Consider the following 17,760-nt stretch of genomic DNA (forward strand, 5'->3'; position numbering starts at 1 on the left):
GTAAATCAATCAAATGTGAGTTGGGTATTTCAATAGAAATGATTAGTTTGCTTCAGGGTTAAACTGTTTACATCTGTCAATACCAATATTAGTGAAACTTGGAAAAAAAACTTTGTATGTTATCGAAAGTGAAAGGAAGCCACAGTGGGAGCTCATGTAGTTGATAAAAATGATTTTGGTTTACAAGGCTATCCAGCAGCTTAACCTCCTTAATGGGAATTGCACTTACGTTAAGAATACGGGCTCTGTCTGTCACTTGGACTGGTTTTACTCTCTTCATGAAGGAAAGCCACCAGTCGCGCAATCTCAGTTGCACACTTTGTGGCTGCATTTATTCTGCTTGGACAGATGTCGAATCATTTCTACTTCTAGAATTCATCTGGACTTTTTAGTTTGAGGCAATTTTTACCATCATTTATATGATTGATTGTCCCAGCAATTTTATTCACTTCTTCAAAAGCAACATACAGCAGATGCTGGAAATTTGAAATAATAAGAGGAAATAGTAAAAATGATAACTGTCTCAGGTAGCATCTATGGAGACAGAAACCATTAACATTTCAAGTTTTTGACATCTCATCAGAGCTGTTTTGACAATTTTGACTTGAACAGTCAACTCCTCTTCTCTTTCGACAGACATTACTCTTTTTTTTTGCCCAAACCTCCAAAGAATGATGCCTTCAAATGCTCACCTTCAGATGCAAATTCCACATCCTGGAATTTGCTCCTTGAACCCTCCCACTAATACCTTCTCATTTTACGCCCTCTTGAAAAACATTGTTTTGACTGAACCTTTTGTTCACCCCACCTAATTGGCATCTAGCCATTTTTTGTTCACTTTCGTGAAACCACTAGGAGCTATATACTACTTTAAAGACTCAATGTAAATACAACTACTTGTTGTTGTGTTGTGACTTATTTGGCTTATATGATCTGGATATACTGTTAACATAATAGTGTTTACAGTGTTCTTGCTAAAACTGAGAAATGATGCTAATGTTGAGAAGTCAACATATTGGAATAGAAGGGTCAGAGAGAATAGAGGGAAGGGCATAGCACACATTGCACAATGACTGCATGTTCTTTGAATAGGCATTATTTGAGATGATCATTGGACTTCATGGATAAATCCAACAAATAAGGATTGCCTGAAATTATGCCGTTACATGATGTTTTACGAAACCATGCTTTACAAAAGAATGACTTTATGAATTTACTGTCTGGAACCTATTAATTAAATTGTTAAAAAGTCTAAAACCACATTGTGTTTTTGCATCGGTCAAGCACCTGCAAAACCTCACTTGAAACATTTGTCTTGAAGAGTACGAATGGGAACCATCTTCTACCTATTAGTAAAAGATCCAGAAAATCTTTTGCTGGGTAGCCTACTGTATTCACTGCTCACAATGCAGTCTTCTCTATGTTGGTGAGACTAAAGACAGACTGCTATGCCGAGCACCACTTCACTGTCAGTAGATTAGATTAGATTACTTACAGTGTGGAAACAGGCCCTTCGGCCCAACAAGTCCACACCGCCCCGCCGAAGCGCAACCCACCCATACCCCTACATCTACCCCTTACCTAACACTACGGGCAATTTAGCATGGCCAATTCACCTAACCTGCACATCTTTGGACTGTGGGAGGAAACTGGAGCACCCGGAGGAAACCCACGCAGACACGGGGAGAATGTGCAAACTCCACACAATCAGTCACCTGAGGTGGGAATTGAACCCAGGTCTCTGGCGCTGTGAGGCAGCAGTGCTAATCACTGTGCCACCGTGCCGCCCTAAGTAAGAAGACCCAATCTTTTAACCACTTGCCATTTCAGTATACAGTCTTGCTCTCATGCTCACATTTCTGTCTTAGTCCTGCTGTAGATTTCCCCTGAAGCCCAATGCAGCATCTCATTTTCCTCGAAGGCCCTTCACAATCTTGAGGACTCCATATTAATTTCAACAATTTCAGAGCATGAACTAACCTTAATTTTGACTACACATGCCCCATCCGTTGTTATAGTTGCAGGGGTTGTCTGTCAGCAGAACTGACTTATTTTCTATTATTCACAACTGCCATTACAATTGTAACAAAAAACAGATTGCTGGGGAAACTCAGCAGGTCTAGCACTGTCTGTGGAAAGAAAACAGAGACAACATTTCAGTTTCAGTGACCGTTCTTCAGGACTGATTGTGGCTTGGAAAAGATGGTTTTTATGCTGAAGATGAGGGTGATGTAGAGGGTAAAAAATTGGTGGAGATGGAGCCTATGGAGAGAGAACAGCAGTCGAACAGACAAAAGGATGGAAATGGTGAGCTGGGGAGGAAGATAAGTTACTCATTGGGACCATCATTACTTTCATTGTCACTCCTAGTACTTAACAAGGTATTTGTCAAAACTCACTTCCACAGCCACATCACATTCCTCAGTGACTGCCTCCAGCTCAGAGTCACAACACATGGCTTCCAACTAATGATTCATTCATTGTGTTTTGAATCCATCCAGGATCACAGGTATTCAATGCTTCTCAGACAGCTGTTCTTGGTGCATTCTGAGATCCACACTCAATGCAATGCACTGCTGTTTGCACACCCTCAACCTCTCTCTTCTTCAGCAGCACCTCACGCTATCTCAGAGCCCTGCTCCCCCACTTAATTTTCTGGCTTGTTTGACGTTGTGACAAGAAGCGTTTTGTTTTCCTTTCAGGCATTAAAGAATACACGCTGCAACAGCTCAGAGGTACCCACACTTTCTGGAGCCTTCCTCCTCTCTGCTTTCCTATGTCTCCATCTCTTTGCTTTTGGGGTAATTGCTTTCCTTCCTGATTTGCTCTCTGATGCTAAATATTCCATGCAAAACAATTGTCTTAGTTTTATCCCTCTGCTCCCTCATTGCAATGAATTTTAGGTATAACATGACATCAAACTCTTGTTGCTTCATCTCCATACCTGTTTCTTTGGACAAGACTCCTTTCCCCATCCCGCAAGCCCTTTTACCCGTCTCTAAGTCTCCCCTTCCACGTAGACCCCACCTTCTATCAAATTATCTGCACTTGACCTGTTAGTTGAGAACCGTTGACGTGATAAAAGCGCCTTAATTTCTCTGCTCCCCGTCACCCATTCAAACCTATCTCCCTCAGAACAGATTGCACTCCATGATCTCAGATCCAACCTTGACTCTTAATCAAGCCTGCTAACAAGGGTGGGTCCTGTTGTTATCTGGTGTATAAACATCCACATTATGGAGGCTGAGTGCCAGCTCTTGGATGCCTCCTTCTATCTCTCCTAGACCATGACTCCTACCATCCAGCATCGAGGTATTGTGTCCACGACAATCACTAATTTCTTTCATCTTGTGATTCCACCACCACCATCCACAGTCCCCCAACCCCGTACAGCCTGCTTCTACCTTTATAAAAATCCACAAACAGGTCTTTCCTGGCAGACCATTGCTTCTGTCTGCATCTGACCATCTTTTTCTACTTCATCTCAATATTTTCCCCCTTATCCAGTCCCTTCCCACTTACATCTGCAATTCTTCTGACACTTTGTTAGTTTCAGAATTTCCAATTCATGGGTATAAGTCATCTTCTCTTCCCCATGGAAGTGCAATCCCTTTGTACATCCATCTTCCATCATGATGGTCTCAGGGCTCCCCACTCCTTCCTGGAAAATAGGCCTGAAATATCTCCATCTACCACCACCCCCTTCTGCCTGCCCAAACCTGCCCTCACCTTGAACAACACCTCCTTTAACTCCTGTTCCTTTGTTCAGATCAAAGATGGGCACATGTGTACTCACATGATGGTCAGTTATACTTGTCTTTTTGTGGAGTTTGTGGAACATTCCTTGTTCCAATCCCACTTGTATCCTTTCCCATAATTCTTTCTTTGGCAGATAAATAACATCATTGGTGCTACTTCCCTCTCACTTCCAGAATTGGGAAAATGTATTGATTTTATTTCCAATTTCCACTCTGCTCTACTGGTCCATTTCTGACTACTCCCTTCCCTTTCTTGACACTTCTGTTTCCATTTCTATGGATGGGTTGGCCACTGACATCCGGTACAAACTCTCCAACTTCCACAGGTACCTTGGTTATACATCCTCACACCCTGCTTCCTGTAAAGACTCCATTGCATTCTCCCAGTTTCTCTGTCTCCTTTACATCTGTTCTGATGATGCCATCTACCACCCAGTGGGGCCTCAGAAAGCTCCGTGGTTGACAGGGCCCAAGTCAAATTCAGAACCTGCAATGGCTTCTGTTGTCCATCAGTTTGATGTTATTCCCACAGTTGAACAGAATAGATCAGGGGTCTGGGAGCAAATGGCGGCTGCTTTGTTTCACTTTCATGGCAATACGAGTGATGGCTCTTGGTCACCTCGTTCAAGACCTGGATGCTTCCACTGTCTCCCTCTTGAGAAGCAGTTGCTGTTTCATAAGGTTTCTCTCGTAGTGTTCAATTGACTGTCCTCAAAATGGCTGTTTTCAGCCAGCTTTTACACAATTAAATAAATGATTGCAAAGATTAGTTTTGATGAATTAATATACCACAAAGTACAGTCAATTATATTGGAATTCTTTGTGATGTCCCTGTTCAACATTACAGAAGGTTTTGAGTCTTCACACTTTGTGAGGTTTCAATGGATATTGTTGAATTATTTGAAAACCAGTTTTTGACTGCCCATTAAGATAATACAGTCTGATTGGCTGCAACTGAATCCACAAGAGTAGTGGCTTCTTGGGACAACTTTATAAGGTTCCTTTTATTACTCATTTTGTCCATTTTAAAGACAGGTTGGCTTTCTTTACATATTATATAATATTATCACTCCGTGACAAAGACATGGGAAAGGAAAGAGGAGAGATAATTCTAATTAAGGGCAGAAAAACAAACGTTTCAAAAGGAAAAGCAGGAAAACTTGAACCAAGTGAAGAAAGGTCCACGAGTGAGGTAAACACCCCTAGCTTAGGACTGAGGGTTGAGCTCTTAAAGAACACTCAACTAACACCCAAATGAAGGAGACATGGAAACGTTGTTTTTCGACATCATTTGAAAAGCCACCCAAGTGGTTGAAGGCCATTAGGGGTCTGGTCTCTTCCACTGTAAAGCCTATTGTACTCCCTGTTGTCTGCTGAAAGTTTATCAGACTGTAAATTTACCAAAAATGCTATATTCTTGGAATATGCTAACTGGTACTGGAGGCATGCCAGCAGAGATTCTGAACTTCCTTACAATGGCCCAAGCAAACCTGTATTGCATTTGAAAGGATTAAGCAACTTGCTCTTGACCAATGAATAAGATTCTTAAAATAGATTCCAACTATGAGAACCTTAGAGTGGTAATTCTCCTCAAGTTTCAAAATTTTATTCCCGTTTCCACAATGTCTCATGTGAAAGAACAAAGATTTTCCTAAAGCAGGCAAGCAGCACTCATAGAAGACAAAAACAGGATTTATCATACCAATTTTGAACCCGAGACAAGCTGGGATCTGACGGTTTTTGTAAACAAGGGAGAAATAGGAGTGAGGCAGATGAAATGGATACAGGCTGTGCAGGAAAAGGGGAAGCAAAAGTTTCAACTTTTACAAAGAAAGAAACTTGATGGTAATCCGGTAGGGGCACACCTGATATGTTTTGTCTGGGAGATCTGGGTATCTGAAAACTAATTATTGGCATTACCACAGTCGTTCAGCAGTTCAGTCTGTAGCCAAACCCATGACAGTGGCCTTGGAAGTCGTCAGTTCGTATTTAAATGTTATGACAACCAATCCAATTATCAGTTAGAACCTTCTGTTTAAAATAATTTTAATTTGAAAGATCAGCATCCTCAAGAACCTTGGTTACTGGCAGATTTTGCTCATGACTGGTGATGGATATTTTCTGCCTGAAAGCCAAGACGATATAGACAATTATGCTTAAGGGACTCACTACAGTATGTGTGGAAGTTCCTTAAATAAAGGAATACTGTAGAATTCTTTGACAGTGGAATACTTTAGTTAGCTAGTTATAAGCCTGCTAATAGTTTAGATGATTCCAAGTTTCCCATGTCAGGAGGGATGCTAAGGGCCTTTATTAAGTAAAGAAGTAGCAGTTTAGAAGGTTTTGAAGTGATAAAGCAAAATCCTGCAGTGGTGCAAATGGCGAAGGGAATCCCAAAGATTCCACAGGAGGTGATGAAGCCAGTAAAAGGTTAGGAAGGCCAAAGGAAAGCCAACAGAATTCTAAGTGGTGAGGATAGATCCTGAAGTGTTTAAATATGTCAAAGTAGCGACATAGGAAAATAAAATTGCATGTGTAAAAGCATCAGAGGTAGACTGAAATACAGCAGCAGTGTGGTTTGCAAACCTTCTTCCAGGATTTAAATCAGGACTGGGAAAATTACACAGGAATAGGAGTACACCATTCAGCCTCTCCATCCAATAAGATCGTGGCTGATCTATGGCCTAACTCCATATGTCTGCCTTGGGCCCATATCCATTGATACCTTGCTTCATAAAAATGTGTCTAAATCAGATTTAAATTTAACATTAGCATCAACCACCATTTGAGGAAGAGAGTTCCAAACCTCCATTGCACTTTGCATGTAGAAGTGCTTTTTAAAATCTCTCCTGAATGGCCAGACCCTAATTCTTAGGCTTTGCCTCCTTGTTCTCGTGGAAATAATTTACCTTTATCTACCTATTTTTTTCTCTGTCAATAACCTGAAAACCGTGATTAGCTCACCCCTTAAGCTTCTAATTTCTAGCGAGTAAAAGCCTAATTTGTCTTGTCTCATCTTTCCTCATAAACTTAACCCCTGAAGTCCAGGTATCATCCTTGTGAACTTCCTTTGACCTCCCTCCAGGAGCGAAAGATTGTTTCTAAGCCGCAGTGCCCAGATCTGCTCATAGCTCCCTAAGTGGGGTCTAACTCAAATTTTGTATAACTACAACGAAACATCTGTATCCATATACTCCAGCCCCTTAGATATAAAGGCAAGCATTCTATTTGTGTTCTTGTCTATTTTCTGCACCTGAACCTCCAAATCCTGTTGGACATCTACTGTATTTAACTTTGCATATTCTAAAATAAACCCAGCTCTATCCTTTTAGTGTTGAAATAGATAATCTCGCGCTTGCTCATATTAAAATCCATCTGCCACAGCTTTGCTCATTCACCTAATCTATCAATAATGTGTCGTATTTTATGCTGTTATCACTATCTAATTTGCTGCCCAATATTATGTCATCAGCAAACTTAGATATTTGACATACTGTTTCATTATCCAAGTCGTTAATGAAACATTGTGAATAATAGCAACATAGATCTCTGGAAGACACCACTAGTCACATCCTGTCACTTTGAGTGCTTCCCCATTATTCCAATTCTCTGTGTCTTGCCACTCAACCAATTTCTTATCCATGTCAATAATTTCCCCTCAATTCCGTGGGATTCCTCCTTATCTAACAGCTTTTTGTGTGAGACTTTGTCGAAAGCCTTCTGGAAATCCATATAAACAATATCTATCGACTCATCTCTGTCCACCATCTTTTTCACCTCTTCAAAAAAGATTTGTCAGGCCTGCCTTTCGTACATCCATGCTTACTGTCCCTGATTAGCTGAAATTTTTCGAGATGATCCGTTACCCTATCCTTGATTATGGACGTCACAATTTCCCCACTACAGATTTAAGCTAGCTGTTCTGTAATTTCCTGGTTTCCTTCTGTCACCCTTCCTAAAGGCTGGAGTGACATAAGCAAATTTCTAATCCAGTGGTACAACTCCTGAATCAAGGGAACTCTGAAAGATTGTATTGGCAATGTAGACTCTTACCTCCTGTGGATTTGTCTCTCTTCAGTTCCAATAATTTCCCCACTACTGATGATTTACTAAACTAATCTTATTTAGACCCTGATTCTCTGTTAATTTCTCTGGCAATCTGACCCTCTTGCCTGCTGTGAATGCTAAAGCAAAATAATTGTGCAGCATATGTGCCATTTCCCCTTGGTCATTGACAATATTCCCACTCTCAGCCTTCAGCGAGCCAATAGTATTCTTAATCAGCCAGTTTCTCTTCATATAACTATAAAACCTCTTCATGTTGTCTTTTATGTCCCATACAAATTTTCTTTCGGAATTCTTTTTAGCTGCTCTTTAAGCAGCTTTATTGCCTTTTTTGGTCTTTGTATTTGTCCCATTTTGTGGATGTGTACTGTTCTTTGCATTTCTATAAGATCTTTCTTTTAATTTTATGCTTTCCCTTACCTCCTTAGATATCCATGGCAGTAGTTTTTTTTTTCTCTGAGGTCAGGGTTTTCCTTCTTATGATACAAATTATTTCTGAATAGCATTAAATGTTTCTTTGATCATCCTCCACTGTTCCTCTGTTCATTAGCAGACCTTCCCAGTTTGCTGTGGACAGTCTCTGCCCAAACCCATTAAAGTCTGCCTTACTTAAATCCAAAATTCTAGTATCTGATCTTTGCTTATCTCCTACAAACGCTACATGAACTCGATCATATTATGATCACTATTTGCCAAATGCTCACAAACAACTTAGTCAATAGTTATATCAGCTTCATAGCTCATTACTGTATCCAATGTTGCCTGTCCCCTTGTCACATCCAAGACTTTCCCAGACACACTCTAGAACTTCACAACTTTTCTGGCAGCTGCTTGTCGTGCTCTCCCAGTCTCTGTTAAGATCAAAACACCCCATTGATACTATTCTGCCTTTGCTACATAGGGCTTTTGCCTGAAACGTTGGTTTTCCTGCTCCTTGGATGCTGCCTGACCTGTTGTGCTTTTCCAGCACCACACTAATCATGACTCTGATCTCCAGCATCTGCAGTCCTCACTTTCGCCTGTGCTACACAGTTGCCTAATTTCAGCATTTAAATAATATAGCACTTTGAGATGCTAGTGGATGGTTTTTATGTGACATCTTTGTGGTTTTAGCTCCCAACAAGACCAACAGAAATTGGAGAAGATATCTCAGCTAGTTGAAGTGCCACAGAGAAGTGCAGTGGAGGTTGGACAGTGACCTGCATGATGCCATGGGGCAGAAAATACACTGTAAACTTGCCACCTAGCAAACTTCCCACTACAGGGGAAATGCACATGTATTAAATGTAGAATTACCACTGTCAAGAATCAAATTGTCAAGTTCAAAGTTCAAACCTAGCTGAATCCACTGAATTAAAAGCTTAAGGGGAGAATGGGGCACCTTACAAGGCATCAACAATAATTTATTACCAGTCACCTTAGAAGTAAATGTATTAATGTACCAGACACAGAATATTTAAACCCATGGATTGTGGGCCCATAACACAATAGTAAGAATTTTACAGTTCAACAAAATGTGCACAATACAATCCTGGGACCCAATGCTCAAAACTTTGAGCATTGAACTTGATTTTCTACAAAAGTAAAGCTCTCATAAAATCTCATAAAAGTTCCATTAAAATACCAAGAGAAGCTATCACTATGTATTGCTGAAAGCCCAAACCCCTTTGCTGATGTTTAGCAAAATAAGAACAGAAGGCCCCAGGTTTCCAAAACAACATCTTTCTTAAGCTGGATTCCAAAGCCAAAAGACAACCACTTATAATTGTGCCTCATCCGAAGGAACTGATAGTTTTCAACTTCAACAGAGCAGTAAAGCGTTAATATGAGAATTGAACTGGGAAGATGAGTTGTACCAGACACAAACCACAAATTCTGTTCCTTTCTCCACAGATGCTGCCAGACCTGCTTGGTTTCTCCAGCATTCCAGTTTGTTTCAGATTTCTAAAAGCACTGTGTTTTGCCTTTATTGATAAGGGAGTATCCGAATATGAATGCTTTATTTTCGGTCTAACATGTAAGGAAATCATACTGTTTTGTTTTGCGTGGTGGGAAGGTGTAATGAAATCATACTTCATGAAAAATAACTGGATACTTCCTGGATGCCACCATTTGAATGCTTAGAAAGATTAAAGCCATATTGAGATATATCATCCATGATGGCTGCATGTTTGCATCACTGCACTGTCCAAATTCCAAGATCATTCAGTGGAGTCCACTGTTCTCAAAACCTCACTAGGAGCAATTGCCTTGAAAAGGATGAATGACAGACATCCTTTACCCATTAGTAAAGGATCCGGCAGTCATCTTGATTCATGCTTGGGTAGAGATAAACCATGGAACATAATCCAATTAATCACTTGGATCCTGAGACTCTGGCTATGAAAGGAATCTGTCCATCATCTAATTATGGAAGCCTAGATCTGGAACTCTGTATACCCCCATGATGTTTGAGGTAATCAGATGGCGGGAGCAAGGGAGACATGTGGCAAGCCAGCTAACCCTTTGTGTTTTAAAGCAACTATTTTCTCTGCAGACCAAGAAAAGTAAATGTTACATTATCCAGTGTGGGACTTTCTCCATCTCTCTCTCTCTCTCTCTCCTCACTCCAGCCAACTTATAAGTTTCAAACCTTTATGTTGTTTTTGGCTGTCCATGTGCTCATGGTGAGAGCTACTATCTTCAAAAGAATGGATAAGTCATCTGCCAACTTTTTATGCTTCCTTGATGTCAAAATCATGAAGTGTTTTACAGTCACAGCTATAAATAGTTAAAATATGGTGGAATTGGCAAGCATATTCCTTAAAGAAGGAGGGAAGAACCTGTTGCAGTCAGAAAGCTGGAGGAATAGGAGAGCTATCATGCTGATCTTCACCTGGATGTAACATAGGTTATGTAGAGCTAGCAATGACAATGAATTAAGATAGAAGATGATGTATATTCAAATAAATACTGTACATTTGAGCTCTGTACAAATTTTGTAATGCTTTAAATGTGCTGTCTCTCCGCAGGCTACTTCACACACATTTTAGTGGATGATTCTTCTCGAGCTATTGAATGTGAATCCATCATGGCGTTTGGGTTGGCTGATAAAACTACTAGAATAGTCCTGGCTGGAGATCCTATGCAGGTAGATCATAAGACAAAATATTTAATCTTACTATTGACAATATATTATCTTTATTACACTATTATCTTTAGTCAGTCCTGATTCAAAAAGTTCATCATGAAAAGGGTTAAGTCTCTTATTTCGATCAATTATGGGGTTTTCTCAGTTTTTGAATTAGAAGTTGCTCTTCTTGGTGTAAGTTGAGTTATTGTTTTTCCTGTATCCTTTCTCTATAAACTATTAAAGTGATTATATTGCAAATATTTCATGCAGGTTAAATTTGAACTTAACTAACATATGGTGCTTGAATATTTATGCAAATATACTTATATTCTGAATTCAAAAGTCAGTTTGATAACTATTACAAAATACACTGATGGTGGTAATTGGCTGGGTTGAATTTGCCCTACTTTTTCTGTACAGGGCAAAACTGGGCAATTTTTCATGTTATCAAATAGATGCCAGTGTTGTAATTGGACTTAAATGGTTTGGCTAGGGGTCTGGAGTTCAAGTCTTCAATACTACTGCCAATATATTGTTGGGGCCCTTCCCCTTTGTAGTGTCCAATGTTTTCTACTATTTCTTGATGTTATGTGGATGAATTGAATTGGTTGAAGACTGCCATGTGTGATGCTGGAGACCTCAGGAAGAGATTGAGATTGATCTTCCATCTGGCACTTCTGACTGTCAGTGGATGCAGACGCTTCAGCCTTATCTTTATTGGTTTCATTGTCCACTGCCATTCATGACTTGATGTGTCTGGATGCAGACCTTAGATCTAATCACTTTATTGTGGGATCACTTAACCCTGTATTTTGAATGCTCTTCTGCTCATTGGTGTGCAAATGTTCCTGTGTTGCAGCTTCAACAGGTTGACAATGTTTTCAGATACGCTACTTTTGCATACTCTCCTTCACTCTTCATCACACCAGGGTTGATTTCCAAGCTTGATAGTAATGCTAGAGAGGGGGTTTTGCCAGGCTGTAAGATTTCAGATTGTGGTCAATTACAATTTTTCTGCTGCTGATGGCCTACAGCACCAGTTTGAATTGCCAGATATGTTTGAAGTCTGTTCCAATTTTGAATGGTGGTAGTGTCACAGTACGTGACCGAGGATATCTATATGTTAGAGGGCAGTTTTTCCTGTTGTCCTTACCAATGTTTAGTTCAATGCCTTGTGGCCTGTTTGTTTTCATTTCTTTGTTTAGACTTTTTGCAGTTTTGTATAATTGAGTGGCTCTAGACCATTTAAGAGCCAACCACAATACTGTGATTCCAATGTTACACATAGGCCAGACCAGGTAATGGTAGAGACAAAAGTAGAAATTGCTGGAAAAGCATCTGTGGACAGAATAAGTGCTAATGTTTTGAGTCAAGTGACCCTTCCTCAGAACAGGAAGGGAACAATGATAAGAAGATTTCCTTCTGCAAAGGTTTTTTTCAATAACAGTTTATTTCAGATTTTTTAATTGAATCTGCCATGGTGGGATTTTTAAAAATTATTCATTCAGAGGCTGTGGGTACTGCTCGCCATTCATTGCCCATCTGTAACTGCCTGGTGGGGATGGCAGTTTCCTTCCTTAAAGGACATCAGTGAATCATATGGGTTTTCCTGACAATTGATTCATAGTCATCAGTAAACTCTTAATTCCATATTTTTAATTCAAACTCAATGATCTGCCATAGCAGATTTGAACCCGAGTTCCCTGAACATTACCTGGGTCTCTGACTAACAATAATACTTCCAGGCTATCACCTCTCCATTCTAACACATATCCCCAGAACATTGGCCTGGGGCTCTGGATGACTAGTGTCAGCACTTCCCATTAGGTGCTTAGGTACTTAAATATTCTGAGTGTTAAGCTTATGTGAGTGTCTCAAGGCTGTAGTCCATCTGAATTAATACAGGCATTTTGCAAATGCAGAAACAAATCTAAAAATGCTCTTGAGGAATATTGCCTTTGCAGTTTTTAGTTCTGATTTTTCTCTTTAAAATATCAAATTTTAAATTATATCACATTGTGCATTTACACTGTACTGAGTTTCATCTGGTCAAAAGATATCAGCTAATTAACTTTTTTATGTCATGATAAAATATTTTAATATCACAGAACACGTTTTTACTATGCAACGAAAATGAGTTTTTCCATATGAATAAGCATTATTCAGGTCTGTCTATGTGTGTTGAAAGCATAAGTCTTTTACAGAAAAATAAGTCGCAAAAAGGTAGCAGGAGCAGGGGTAAGATTGATTAAGGATCAGAAAAGAATCTTTGCAAGGAGGTAAAGAACATGGTGAAGTATTAAATTGTATTCAATTTGTCTTGATGGTTAATAGCAAGTAGTTAAGCAGGTGATTAAAGTTAATTGATCAGTATTTTTCACTTGTTCATGAGATGCTTCAGTCCATCCCTAATTGCCTTGGAAAGGCAAGGGTGTGCTGTCGTCTTGAACTATTGCAGTCCTTGGGGTGTAGAGGCCCTGATGGTGCTGTCAGAAAGGGACTTCCTGAATTTTGGCTCAGCGACAGTGAGTGCTACAGTTCCAAGTCAGGTGTTGAATGGCTTGAATTTGAATTCATTATCTGGATCGAGATAAAGAGGAAACAAGTGGGACAAGCATAGGAAAGAGCTGTTTCACTGAGTAGTTAATAAACTATATCAACAAAAAAAAAGGCTATCTTGGTTTCTGTCTCATCTGCTGTCTTCGACAGACAGACATTGTTAGCAGAGGATAGTTGCCTCAAGGTGAAGATTGGAAATTAAGTTCTTTTCAGACTGAAGATTGTAATTGTAATTAGTTTGGAGAAAAATGGCTGAAATCAAGTGTCAAGTGTCAGGATATTACTTTTCACTGATGTTTTGTGAAGCTTAACCTTAAGATTAATTAAAAAATGAAGTGTATATATAGACACGGGGTTCTGCCATTACCAAGAAAATAGCAAGCTGTGGCATTGACACTGCCACTTCCTACTAGAAGAAAGATCAATTGTCAAATATTCCCAAAGCTGAGGCTCAACAATTGAATACTGAGGAAGTTTTGGAAATTTTATTAAAATATGGACAAAATTTAAGAAAGATTACCTATTTAATGCAAATGAGGCAACATCAAACTTTGATAAAGTTAGAAAGCTGAATGGCTACTTTATATAAAGGAATTTAACAGACTTGATGCACAGTTGCAAAGATTCTGCTTGGAGACTCCTAATTCAATGCTTACCTTTAAATTCTTTGACTGTGCTAAAATATTGAACGTGAATTGACTCAATATTAGCAGAACTCAGATTTTCAGAAAGAAATACTTTTGGGACAGATTATCAGAAGCCTTTAAAAAAATTCTGGGAAAACATTCATTCCCAGCTTCCTTTGTCTCAACTGTGACCTTCAGCAGTCACATGAAGAATGAAAGCTTCAGTGGTAGTGGCGATGTGAGACTGCACAGATACAGACTGAAAATATTAATATGAAAGAAGAATTATAATTAAAACTGGTGAGGCTGGTGATGCCTCTGGCTACTCTAACAGAAAAGAAGAACTGAAGAAATTTCGCAGATGTGTGAACCCCAGGAGTGTCTGGGGTTTGGCCAACATGCATCTCTAAAATGAATTGAAATAACATTATGCAATGAATTGTCTTAAATGCATCAAGATAGTTTGAGATTATGCAGTACACAGAAGGTTCAGAAGAAGGTGGTGATATTGATCAGCCAGAGTGAATTATACCATTGTAAAAATGCTTGGCTCAGAAATGAATGTTTTAGTTGCAGAAGCATTGAATTGTGCTGCGTTGGATAGTGAATACATTTACACATTGTGGGTCGAGTTGATTGGTTAAAGTATTAGTGTCGAAAAGTATGGTGCTGGAAAAGCACAGCAGGTGAGGCAGGATTTGAGGAGCAGGAGAATCAAAATTTTGAGCATAAAGCCCTTCATCAGAAATGATTAAAATGTTACCAAGATTATTTAAATAATAAGGATCAAGTAGATTTAAGGTATTTAAGAGCTCTATGTGCTTCAGGTTTAGGGATGACAACATGCTAGAATCAGTAAAAAGATGAATGATTTCCTATAAAGTAGACTTATCAGGATAGATCTAGTGTCAAATGATTTACCCTTACTGTTGAACATAAAAGAGGCTCAATTGAAACTGAACATGGAAAAAGAAAAGGTAATTATTTTTCAAAATTCTCTGGATCCACTGTTTATCCAGACTTCACATTATTGTATTTCTTTAACAAGATCTAACTTCATTCATTAAAATGTTAAAAGGTGGTATTGGTATCAGGAAATGGGATTTAAAGGAAAATAGGCTAATTATTTTCAAACTACATCAGCACTTTGCTCATCCATCTTCTCGGAAGTTGAGAATCTTGCTAAGGGATGCAGGAGTAAGGGCTGATGAGTACATTAAATTAATAGAAGAGTTCAGTAATGTCTGTGAAACACAGAGAGAAAAATCGGAGCATGCCATTGCGGCCCAATATGAGTCTCCCATTAGCAAGAGACTTGAACCAAGTTATAGCAATGAATTTTAAGATATAAAATAAGGAAAATAATATTGTCATCATGCCCACCATAAATATGGTGGCTACATTTAGTAGTCAGACTCTAATAATTTATAGTAAAGAGAAAGAGTAAAGGTGGACAAGGTATGGAGAAATGGAAAGGACTGAACTGGGAGCAGCAATCCAATTCCTAACTGGCAACCATGCCAGTAGGGCAGGAGATACATTTGCCAATAATGGAGTTTTTTTCCTATTTTAAGTATACAGAAAAATGTTGTGATCTTTACATGAGTGATGGAAAACATTTCACAATAACTTCATAGCATGACAACCAAAATAGTAGGATACATTCCTTGAGGTTAGAGGTACTGATTACATTGTTATGACAGATAGCAGGCTGAATCAAAATTACCCTTGTCATCATTGCATTTGTAATACAGTGAAATGATATCATTCAGCGATCCTCAAAATTGCCCAGTTGTTCCAATCAAGACTTTATAAATAACAGATCATGGACTCCAAATTTATAACTTTAACATAAACAGTAAGGTGACCTAATTGATACCTATGATCTAAAGCCCAACCTTCTTTTAATCGTAAGCCCTCACTCTCATACAGACACAATTAAGTGTTAAATTAAAAGGTGTTGTAATATGCCAAAGCAAAAACTGTTTCAAGTCATGGATATCAGGTATTCAAAAAATCCTTGGTCAATGGGTTATTCACAGGTGAGTGGAACTGTATACTTTGCTTGACTTCTGAAGTCAAGGGTTAACAAAAACAGTTTTGGCAGTCTTCAAGAAATATTTATTTATTTCTTTTAGACTGGGATTCTTTTCTCAGGACATTCAACAGTTCAATAATTGGAGGGAAATTAGAGAGTGGGCAAAACAAAGCTGTGTAATTATGGAAGCTTCCAGAAATCATGCTGCCTTCTGTTAAGCCCAGTCAGACTGGGTCTCTTTTCAATCAGCATTCTCTGTGTTTGGCTAATTAATACTGGTCCTCCTTTGACTAACTTAACATCCAACCATCTGCCATCCCTGACCACGGCAATAATACAGAAATTCGCCTATTGTGTCCATAGATCAGTAATTACGTTTCTTTATTTTCCAGGCTAGTTCCTAGCAGAAAACATCTGTTTTTGTTCTCTTCTCTTCAAACATGGCACTGTTAAAAGTTCAGTTGTTAATTTCATCTCCGTCCCAAAGCAAGTAATGAGAAAAATAAAAGAAGGGTAGTAATGGTCTCTACAATACAATTTCAGAAGCCGAATGCATCATAGAGAATGTGAGGCACCACAAACTTTAAATTATATGTAAGACAATTACGAGCGCCATATTATCAAGTAGAAGGATTGACTGAATGTAGACTCAGTGATACAGGTATGCAGAACAAATCTCTTTTCTTCAGATGGCAGCAACCAAAACTGGAAACCAAAATAACATCGATATACCAGGAGGGACCAATATTTCACAGACATATCAAGAAAGTAGGGAAGGCCACCACTAGATCATTTCCAAGATGATGGACAGGAATTTAGGTCAGTGGATTGGCAAAATTAGGTAAAGATGTGGAAGATGAAAATGCACAGTATGAGTTCTGAAAGTGGACCTGAAAAATTGGCAAATTTATGAAAACAATTCTGATCTTAGAAAGGGGAGATCTCCTCGTAGTAGTCAAAAATAAGATCAGAGGGCGAGTCAAGGTTGTAGTTTGATAAGGTCAAGAAAAGTGCAACTGACGAGAAAAACAATGAGAGTATAGATCCTTGTGATTGAAGTGTATTTTATGGCCATAAGCAAATTAGAATGCTAAAAGATGCCAGTGAAAAGAGTTGGAAAGAATGTAATGTAACCATAGAAAATAAGAACACTAATGGGCCATTCGTCCCTTCGAGTCTGCCCTGTCATTCAATATAATCATGCCTGATCATCCAATTTAGTACCCTGTTTCCACTTTCGCCTCATACCTTTTGATTCCTTGTACTGTACCTTACAGGTTCTACACCCACACCAGATACCAGCTCCCAGCCCTGCCAAGTTTTCACTATCCCCCCAGACCTCCCCCTCACTGAGAACGAACAATCAGTCCTCAGCAAAGGACTCGCCTTCATCCCCCTCCATCCACGCATCAATGAATTTAATACACGCCGTGACGTCGAACAATTCTTCTGACGCCTCCACCTCCGAGCTTACTTTCACAATCAGGATTCCCGCCCACCTTCCGAGGACCCCTTTGCCTACCTCCAACACACTGTATCCACCTGGACACCCTGCGCTGGCCTATTACCTGCCCTCGACCTCTTCATTTCCAACTGCCTCTG

At 39.3% G+C, this 17,760-nt stretch overlaps 1 protein-coding gene across 3 annotated transcripts in view; it reads left to right on the plus strand.

Annotated features, from left to right (window-relative positions):
- LOC140464275 (probable helicase with zinc finger domain) overlaps positions 1-17,760 on the plus strand; it is a 444,481-nt gene that overhangs the window by 161,085 nt on the left and 265,636 nt on the right. For all 3 annotated transcript variants that reach the window (XM_072559139.1, XM_072559141.1, XM_072559140.1), the window contains one exon: positions 10,835-10,953. In XM_072559139.1, the coding sequence (XP_072415240.1) occupies positions 10,835-10,953 (119 nt within the window). The remainder of the gene's footprint in view (positions 1-10,834; positions 10,954-17,760) is intronic.

Source organism: Chiloscyllium punctatum, chromosome 40 (genome assembly GCF_047496795.1).
Source record: "Chiloscyllium punctatum isolate Juve2018m chromosome 40, sChiPun1.3, whole genome shotgun sequence".
NCBI lineage: Eukaryota > Metazoa > Chordata > Chondrichthyes > Orectolobiformes > Hemiscylliidae > Chiloscyllium > Chiloscyllium punctatum.